Source organism: Tupaia chinensis, unplaced genomic scaffold (genome assembly GCF_000334495.1).
Source record: "Tupaia chinensis unplaced genomic scaffold, TupChi_1.0 Scaffold000354_1, whole genome shotgun sequence".
NCBI classification, from domain to species: domain Eukaryota; kingdom Metazoa; phylum Chordata; class Mammalia; order Scandentia; family Tupaiidae; genus Tupaia; species Tupaia belangeri.
Window position 1 is genome coordinate 6481525 of NW_006159849.1, and position 10549 is coordinate 6492073.

The 10549-nt window shown below is 42.6% G+C and overlaps 1 protein-coding gene across 1 annotated transcript; it reads right to left on the reverse strand.

Annotated features, from left to right (window-relative positions):
- Positions 1–430: 430 nt before the first annotated feature.
- TMEM252 (transmembrane protein 252) lies at positions 431–7817 on the reverse strand. Its single transcript, XM_006152465.3, has 2 exons — positions 7399–7817; positions 431–2728 (listed from the first exon to the last, which is right to left on the reverse strand). Exons 1-2 carry the CDS (start codon positions 7674–7676, stop codon positions 2503–2505), a joined length of 504 nt encoding a protein of 167 aa, XP_006152527.1. The 5' UTR covers positions 7677–7817; the 3' UTR covers positions 431–2502.
- Positions 7818–10549: the final 2732 nt, after the last annotated feature.

Consider the following 10549-nt stretch of genomic DNA (forward strand, 5'->3'; position numbering starts at 1 on the left):
TTATGATCTTCTTGATTTTTTTATACAAGAAAAATGGCAAAAATGAAAGTTTAAGTACATGATTTATTGCATTACAAAGATTCAAACAATTTCTTACATAAATCCCCATTAACATTTATTTCACCTGACTACCAGGAATTGCAAAAACTGTCAGTATTACAACTGCAAACTCTTGATGAAAGCCCAGTGATATTGCTTATTTGGCTCAATGCATGTGCTGAGACCTGCAGGGAAATTTTCAGTTTAACAGGCTGACCTCATAGCCTAGTAGTTAAGGTGAGCTGGATCCCACATAGTGGACCATGGTTCAAATCCCAGCTCTGGCAGCTTCAAGAACATACTGGACACATATACATGTATGTCCCATACCTGACAGAAATGGAGGAGAAGGGATTGTGCCATGACCATGGCCCATTGAGGGGTGCTTTCTCTTTATCCTCCCTTCTGTCTCTCTCTGGTGAGCACAAATGTCCTCTGGCAATTAAAAATTAATAATTTTTCAAAGTTTCAGAATAACTGTCTTAGTAAAGGGATAGAAAGAGATGATGAGAAGAGTTACTACATTACTAGTGAGTGACAGCCTTCCTACTGGACAACCATGTGGGAGCTTCACTCACATGTATGCCCTCTGTGTCAAAGAGGCAAATTACAGTCCCAAATTCATGCTTTACAGACCAGGATATCTTTTTATGTGATTTCTTGTACATTTGTCAGGACAATATTTAATCTGTGCTCTCAGTGATGATGGGGAAGAGGAGGGCACAGAGGCTACATCTCATCTCGACACTCTCCTTCTCTTCTACATTCTTCCCTTCACCTTTCTGAAGCCTTCCAATGCCCATTCACCAGGGCTGCCGTCCACTAGAAAGTGTTCTTCATCATCAGTATAACGATCAGATTAGGTGAAACTACACTGTGAGGCGAGGGCCCAGCTCCTAGGCCGAAAACAGGGCAGGCTCATTTATATTTTAAAAGAGAAACCATTAACCTACAGCAACCTCTCCTGCCTTTCCTGTCTCTCCAAGGGCTTTGAGATATTTCAGCAACCCCAGAGCTCCACTTTCTATTAGGGCCCATTTTCTGAACAGGGAGAGAAATCCAAACCACTCCTTGGAAGGAGGGAAGATGACTCACCGAACCCAGAAGTTTTAAATGAACTAGGTCCTCCCACATGCCTTATGACGCTTCTTCACCCTCCTGGAAGTCACTGTGTGTTACTTCTCGAAGTCTCCATTTGATGCATGTAAAGTGGGAATAAGCACCTATTTCTTAAAGGTGGAATGAGCGCTAAATAACAAACATGAAAGGTTCATAGCACCCAGTTTGCCGTATAAAAGGCATTCTATAACTGTTAGATATTAATCCTAGCAAAAATTCCTCGCATGGGAGAGGAAGAAACCGAGGCCTAGAGAGATGAAAACCTCATCTAAGTTCACAACCATTGGGCTGCATCCCTTTCCATCACCTGGCTACCCAACTTCTCTTGAATTAAAAATACAGTAAAATATAACAAAGCTGAGGAGGAATCATTGGGCTTTGAAATCATTGTCCTGAGTCTTAAAGTCAAGATCTGTATCTTGACACAGAAGGAATTTCTGTTAATGATGAGTTATGTCATTATCGTCTCTTGTCTCTTAAGTTCTAGAGATTTATGAGGGGTTATTTAAAGTATGTACAAATATTTTTAAAACTGTAAGGAGTTATATCAAATTTTATTTTTAGACCATCTATGACTAGTGCAAAATTTCCCCCTGCAGTAAGTATTCTATCCATTTACATCTATGAGAAATTGTATCCTAGCTTCTTATATGAGGATTTCTTTTAAAAAATAACTCATATAAGATTTTATGTTTGAACCATTTTGGCAGCAAATATTATAGTCACTTTCCTTTTATGTTAAAAAATCTACATAATTTAAAATAATACAAAACACATTCATGGGTTCTACGGGCATGAGGTGAATTACTGTGTTACTCTGGTAACATGGTCAATGGGTAACTGAAATCAGCTAACCAAACCCTGAGCAACTCTTACATTAAACAGCAGCAATCCTTCCTGGCTGATACTTTCCATGTGTGCTTATTAGGTAACACCATGCTTCAAGGAACATGGCTGTCCTGACTGGCTACATCTATTCCTTCCTGGTTGGGGCTGAGGAAACGAGGGAGGGGTTGAACAAGAGCAAAAGGCCCCACTGTGAGCAAAGCTCTCCCAACAGGTTTGGGGGGCCCAAGGCTCCTCTGGGCTGGGATTATTGGGAATCCTCTGAAATGTCTGCTTGGGGCTGGTCACACGCTTGCAGAGCCCCCCTCCTGCGCTGGCCTGGCTAGTATGTCTTGGACGTCCATGGCTGTCACATACAGCATCTCCTCCGTGAACCCTTGTGCAGAGTTGCTGAGGTGACTTTTCCTTCCACCATCCATTGTCTGTCTTTATGATCAGCACCTGGTTCCCATAAGGGTGTGTGTGAGTGCTGGGGAACCTGCGTGATTTTCAGCATTCTCAGCTCTGCCTCTCAGCTCCCTCGGATGTAGCTGCAGACTCCAGGTCTGCTACAGACTCTTCGTAGGATGGTGGAGCCTCAGGGTGGCCATCATTTTCCTCTTCAAAGTCAAGGCCTGTCTCTGTATACACAGGTGGAGGGCCGTCAGAGACCTCTCCCTCTGCAACACCCGTCTGTTTTTCTGCATCGAGACTTTCTTCATAAGCCGGAGGGTAAAAGTCTGGCCTGGGAGACAAAATACCACAAACATACACATGTTATTTAAGCAGCAGTGCCAAAAGAGGCAGCACATGTCTGCCTCGCAAGTCACATCGTGCAGAGTTGAACTGTTAAGAAACATTGATTTTTGAAACAGATGTACTTCATCCCTGTAATAGTCCATTTTTTTTAATGTGTGGTTTTTTCAGAAGATTGATTGAAGTCACAGTATGTGTCTACATATATATATATATAAATAATATATATCTAAATTTTCCCCAGTGGGTTATTCCAAGCTTTTCCCTCTCTCTTGCTCATTCACTAGTGGAAACAACCTTTCAGTGTAAAATCTGTATCAGCAGTAGGAGACCTGGGGACTTTGACGGGGACCTTCTCTCTCTCTCTCTCTACTCCTTTATCCACTCGCTCTTGTTCCCACTCACACACGTCATCTTCTACTCCACTGCACTCACTGTGCCAGATCTGCACAGCCAACAAAGCCATGAATGGAACTCAGCTACATGCAGATCTCTGAACTGTGCCAGATGCTTCTCAACCTACCACCCTTGCAAGTCTCAGCAGCAAGTTTCAACATACGAACTTAACTCCTTTCCAAAACTATTTCAACTGACAACTTGATGCAGACTTTAGTTGTAGCCCTTTCATGCCAGCAGGCCAATGACTAACAGAGCCGCTCATGCCAGGGTTGATGTATTCACTGGTAGTCTTGCCCAACATTACTCATTGCTAAACCCTCTGGCTTCTCCATCATGAATGAGACTGAGTGGGGTAGAGATGAGGAAGGCAGGGTGAGCTTGGTTGAGTTGTGTATTTATAGAAAGAGTCGTTCCAGTGCCTACAGGGAGTGTTGATGGTATGTAACCACAACAGAACAGGCACTGCTGTTTGTAGCCACAGCTTCATTCCAAATGTTACCAGGACCAAAGCCAAATAGCTGAAGAAGCTGTCTGTTATACGGCATAATTCTTAGCTCTCTCTCGGAATAGCCAAGGCTGAGTCACAGGCACATGTGTGAAGGCATTCGGGACAGGAAGGTGAGCTGTTCCCTGGAGTGATCTCCAAGGCTCCAGCATGACTGCTGCCTGCCCTCCAATCCCATCCACTTCTCCCAATCCTGCTCTTCTTCCACGGCTATCTAAATATTTAGTGCCCTGAATTCTACCACTGGAGGTTCATTTGCTTTGATATCTCTACCTGGGAACTCATTTTTAATGTAAATGCTTCCAAGAAATGTAACTTCCCAGTTTGATCTACCAGCCATTCTGAGTGGGCTGGACTTCTATAAAATGCAGCAAAAAGAGGCAGTAAAATGTGTATCATGCAGTCCATCATTTAAAATATTTCAGCACAGATGGCAAAAATATTACGAATGTGTTAGTAATTGTAAGCTACAGGCTAAAGACAATCAGTTACTCTTATCAGGAATTCACATTCTAGAAATAGTCATCTAACATCCATACACACGCAAACACAATGCATCACTCTAGAATTATCTTCTATAACCACTTTAAGTGTCTTGAGTTTTAAAAAAATATATTTATTTATTTATTTTTAGATTTTTGCCATAGAGTGTGTGTGTTCACTGGAGAGAGAGACTGTGAGAGGGAAAGCGAGAAATCACCCCGCTTTACAATTCCTTCTTCTCCATTCTCCTCCTGGAATTTTGGGCACACTCTCACACATGCCCAGCATCAGTTTCAAGCCCCAGATCAGGACTTGAGCCATCATCAGCCACGTAGGAATCCAACACCTTAACCACTATGCTACCTCTTGGTCTTAAGGTATCTTGATTTTTAATTGAACCAGAGACTTTGCTGACTGGTCTGATAAACATTGGAAATGGGTTTTAGTTGTTATAATTAGTATCTTATTAGTTGGCAAAATGGATTTTTAAAAATGGACCATAACAGTTAAAATTACTTACTATAGATACATAGAGAAGCTAAAATATTATAACTATTCCCTCTCTTGCATAAAGAAAGCAAAAGAATTTCTGGAGTCTTGCAGCCTGTAATGATGCCTACGGATATATTCTGAATTTTTGGCTGAGAATTGAAGGTTTCTGGTTACTTGATATTGATCATAGGGTAGGCTGAATGTTTTTTTCTTATGAAAAAATATATAACATAAGCTTTACTTTCTCTCTCTCTCCATGTATGTCTGTGTATGTGTGTGTGTGTGTATAATATATACACAATATAACAATACACACACAAAGAATTAGTATCTTATTAGTTATATATACTAATTATACACACACACACACACATACATATTTAGTTTTTTGCCATAGGGCATGTATGCTCACCAGAGAAAACAGGAACAGAGGGAGGAAAGGTGAGAAATCACTCTCCCCTGGGGGGTAGCCACAACACAATCCCTTCTCCTTTATTATCTTCAGATTTGGGGCGTGCACACACATGCACCTGGTGTGATTTTCAAGCCACTGGGTCCAAAAATGGAATCGTAGTTGACCATGTGGGAATCTAGTACTCTAATCACCTGCTGGCTTTACTCTATGTTTCAGTGTATGGTTTACTGTCATCAAGCACACTCATATTGTTGTGCGACCACCACCAAAACTTTCCCATCATCCTCAACTGAAATTCTGTACTCATTGAACAATAAATCCCCTTTCCCCCTCGCCCGAGCTCACAGTGGTAACCACAGTTCTACTTTCCATCTCTGAATTTTACCACTCTAGGTAGTCATCCAAGTAGAATCTTCTAACATGTGTCTTTTTTGACTGGCTTATTTCGCTTCTCAAGATCTATTCGTATTGTAGCATATATCATGATTTCATTCCTTTTTAAGCGTGAGTAATATTCCATTGTCTGTATTGTCAACATTTTGCCCATCATTGATGGACATTAGGGTTATTTTTTTGTTTTTTAGCGAGATTTTTGCTATAGGGTATGTGTGCTTGCTGGAGAGACAGAGAAAGAGAGATAGAAAGTGAGAAATCATTCTCCAGGAGGGATGGTCATGCCATAGTCCTTTCTCTTCTAATCTCCTCTTGGGATTTTGGGCATGCACACACACACACACACGTCTGGCACATGAGTATTCGTTTTAGGCCACCAGGTCTGAGACTCAAACCATCATCCACTATGTGGAAGTGCAGCAACATAACCATTATGCTACCTGCTGGCCCCTAGGGTTGTTTCTTTTTCTTTTCTTTTCTTTCTTTTTTTTTTTTTTTAAATATATAGATAGATAAATATACACATACATATATATTTATCTTTTTTTTTAAAGGTGTTTGCCATAGGGCATGTGTACTCACTATACCTCTAGTATATTTTTGCCTTGCTGTGAATAAATCCTGCACATAAGATGAGATCAGAATATTTAAAAAGATAGTGCCGGATTTCACTGAGCTCACAAAGGTTATGGGACTGATTTTATGCCTGCTTACTAATTTGTTGTGTGGCAAAATTTAGTCTGGGGCTAAACTTTCCTTAGAACCTGCAGGACAAGTGGTGGGGAATAACTAACCTGTCTGTTACTGATGATAGCTCCTACAATACAATGAAAGAGCCTAAGAACTGGGCCTAGTAAGTTGGCTTAACTGGGTTTTCACCAGGGGTAGGATGGTCGTGGTGCTGTTCTACTGAGATAAATCCCCCTACCTCACCGTTTCCCCCAAATCAAACTATTCTTCCCAATGATGAACCCCAGAATAACTTCCTATCACTAAAACTGAAGTTGCAGACATACAAGCGTGGGAGCCATGTAAGTCACTCCACAGTAGGATTAAAAAATCATTCAGGGGTCCAGCAGATGGTGTAATGGTTACATCGCTGGACTCCCATGTGGCTGACCACAGTTCAAGTCGCAGACCTGATAGCTTGAAAATCATGCTGGGTGCTTGTGCATGTGTGCCCAAGATCCCAGGAAGAGAATGGAGGAGAGGGGTTTGTGGGGTGGCTATACCCCTGGAGGGTGATTTTTCACTTTCCCTCTCACTGTCTTTGTCTCTTTCTCTCCAGCAAGCACACATGCCCTAAGACAAAAACCTCTTAAAGAAAAAAAAAAAAGAAAAGAAAGAAAAGAAGAGAAAATTTTAAGAAGAGAAAGGGAAGGAAAGGAAAGGAAAGGAAAGGAAAGGAAAGGAAAGGAAAGGAAAGGAAAGGAAAGGAAAGGAAAGGAAAGGAAAGGAAAGGAAAGGAAAGGGGAAGAGGGACGAGAAGAGTGGGAAGGGAGGGGAAGGGAAGAGAAGGGAAGGGAAGGGAAGAGAAGACTAGAGAAGACTAGAGAAGAGAAGAGAAAAAAAATAAAAGAAATTATTCAGAGGGAAATTGGCCCTGTAGTCCAGTGGTTAAGAGAGCTGGATCTCATATGGCTGACACAACTCAAACTCTGCCCCTGAGACTTGAAAAACATGCTCTGTGTGTGTGTGTGTGTGTGTGTGTGTGTGTGTGTGTGTGTGTGTGTCTATAAACCGTGTGTGTGTGTGCATGTGTTTCTAAATCCTGACAAGATGGAAAAATGGAGGAGAAGGAATTGCAGCATGACTATGCCTGTTGGGGGGTGCTTTGGCATATTCTCTCTCATTCTATATCTCTCGCTCCTCCATCTCTCTCTAACTAGCACACACACTCTCTGACAACTAAAAATCATCCTGTGTTGACGCAGCTCAGCCCCTTTCAGTTCCCCTGGCTCTCAGCACATACCTGTCCACTGTGACCACAGGCAGGGTCCCTTGCACGAGGTGTTGCCTGAGCACATGGCTGAATACCCTTTTGCCTTCACTCGCCTGGCGGTAGGTGCTCCAGAAAATTCCACTCAGAAGGATCACAAACCCCAGAGGCAGAAGCAAATAGGCCATGACCAAGTTCCCCCGACAGTTGAATGTGGAACCTGAGGAGATGAAGAAAGCTCCCAGGCAGATCATCAGGAAACCTGTCAGGAGGGCAAGAGCGCAGAGAATTAGGCCAGTTCTGTTCCGCATCCCTGCTCCTCGGGAACCCAGCGCCCTGACCCTACCACTCCCTGGCTTCCACAGTTGCTGGAAGAGAATGTGGTGGTTAGCCAGCTGGCAGCTTTATACGCTCTGGGACCAACTGGCCTTTGGACAATTACATGAAACCGGCACTCCGAAGCTATTCATTAACCATTGAAAGTAACTGTGGTATCCTTGGAGGATTAACCTAAATGCACAGCAGCGTGTGGCAGGAGGGAGTGGCTTCTCATGGCTGTTTTGCTCTTTGAAGCTGGGTAGGACCCTCACCTGCTCCCAGTTATTTGAGGGGATGCCATTCATCCTTTAAGGGGATGCCTTTTCATCCTCTTAATCCCCAGATTCCCCAGTAAAAGCTAGAGAAATGAACATTCCTTCAAGGACTGTCTTCTTGGTGGTTTGGTAAGAAAACCTTTTCTGATTTTTCTTTCTCTTTACTAGGCATTTCTTCAAGGTACTTTCTTAATCTTTTTCAAGAGAAAAGTTCAGGATGGGAATTCCCTGATTCCTTCTCTGTTGACAAGAAGATGAGCTTCAGTAGGAGGTGAAGGAGAGTGCTGGAGAGAAAGATTGTAACAGACAGAGCCTTGGGAATTTGGGGGCTTTTTGGGGATAGCTGTAAAAGATGACCTGATGGCTTTTACCCTGGTTTTGAAACTTTCCCATTGTTGGGGTTCAAACACTGAGAGCTCATGGTCATTTCTCACTAACGCATAGATGTTTAATGAGTACTTTTTGCTTATTGCTCAACCATTGGCCACCATTCCTGGTTTACTAGAAATATTTGAACCACGTCCCATTCTTCCTGTTCTCAAATGAGGCCACAGGCATTTAATATAAGAGCAATTTCTTAAAGTTTACAGTGTATTCCCACCTCTGTGCAAAACTATGAATACATGCAAAGTACTACCTATTCAATCCCCATCCTCCACCATACAGACTTTTTTAGAGCACACTAGCATATTAGATTCTAAAAATCCTACAATTTATTTTCCCTCTTGGGAAACACATATTGAATAAAATTTGTTTTAGTGGATGCTGCTAAAAATGTTCCTTAGCCTTTTCCTGACACCATTGCTTTTTTATTTTCTTTTAATTTTAGGTTTTTGCCATAGGACTCCTGTGCTTGCCAGAGAAAGACAGATAAGTGAGAAATCACCCCCCCTCCCACCAGGGGGGATGGCCATGCTGATCCCTTCTCCTCCAGTCTCCTCTCAGGGTTTTGGGCACACACACACCTGGCATGATTTTCAAGTTGCCAGTTCTGAGACATGAACCCTAGTTAGCCATGTAGGAGTGCGGCACCTTAAGCATCATGCCACCCGCTAACACCAACATCTTTGCTTTATGGAGCATCGCCTCATATTTTTTCCCCAGAACTGCCTTCTGTTTTCTGGATGAATTTATTTCCTTCACCTTCATTCTCTTTGGTTGCAGACACTTTATTCCTGATCTGGTTCATGTCTTGATTTCTTCCCTCTCTACTTGCTGCCTTGGCATGCCCCAGTCAAAAGCCCCCTTCCCAGAGAAACTCCAGGTCACTTTTGCCCAGAGAGCTTATCGTCAGTCCTTCTTAGTCTTCCATTCCACTACCCCATTAGCATTACTTTCCATTTACTTTCCCGAGGGGAGAAGCAGCTGCTTGTGCAGTGCCCTAATGCTTTCCTATAAACCCTGTGGCCCTGTACGCAACATCTTCCTAGTTCTACCTTCATGTCAGGACTAGAAGAGAGAAGAAGACACTGACCCTTTCCACTCCCTAACCATACTTTTATTAGCTTCAATCCTGACCCTGAATTTCTGATACTTCCATCTTCTAGTCTTGATACCATCTTTGTAATCTTGAAATAACTCTTTCTCCCTACTTCCCCAGTTGGTCTTGACCCCAGTTAGTCTTGAGTTAGATAGATTTTTTAAGATGGCCTCCAATATCCTCACCTCCTTGTACCCATGCCTTTGTGTAAAGAATCACCTCCCTTCAGTATGGGCTGAACCTAGTGAGTTTGAAGGCCAGGGATGTTGCCTCCATGATATGATTACAAAGGCCGTGACTTCTGTCTTGCTGGCAAACTCTCTCTGTTAACTCCTTGGTTTATACCAAAGAGGAAGGAAGCTGCCGTATTGAATCTACCTGTGTGGCAAGGGACAGAGGGTGACTCTGGCCAACCATCAGTGAAACACAAAGACCCTTAGTTCACTAGCCCTTGAGGAACTGTACTGAAAGATAGGTTCTTCCAGAGACCAGCAGATGGTGTAATGGGTACGTCACTGGACTCCCATGTAGTTGACTGTGGTTCGAGTCCTGGCCCCGGTGGCTTAAAATCATGCTGGCACGTGTGCGCCAGATCCTGAGAAGAGAATGGAGGAGAAGGGATTGTGGCATGGCCATTCCCCCTGGAGGGTGATTTCTTGCTTTCTGTCTCTCTGTCTCTCTGTCTCTCTATGTCTCTCTGGCAAACACACACACCCTATAGCAAAAACAACTTTTCCAATAAATAAATAAATAAATAAATAAATAAATAAATAAATAAATAAGGTTCTTCCAGTGGCCACATGAACTTGGAATCAAATCACTGCACAGAAGAGAACTGGGATGCCAGTACTCCCAAGTAGGACTTGATCGAGAGACCCTGAAGTAGAGGACCCAGCTAAGTCATGCCAAAATTCCTGACCCTCAGAAACTGTAAGATAATAAATGTGTGTTGTTCTAAGCTGCTGAATTTCATAGTGATTGTTTTTTAGCAGGAAGAGATGGCTAAAACAGTTCTATTAGGATTTTGAAATCAAAGACAATGGTTAAATGTTTATCACAGTAACTGGCACAGACAGTACCCTATGAAAATTAATCATTACTATTATTGCTA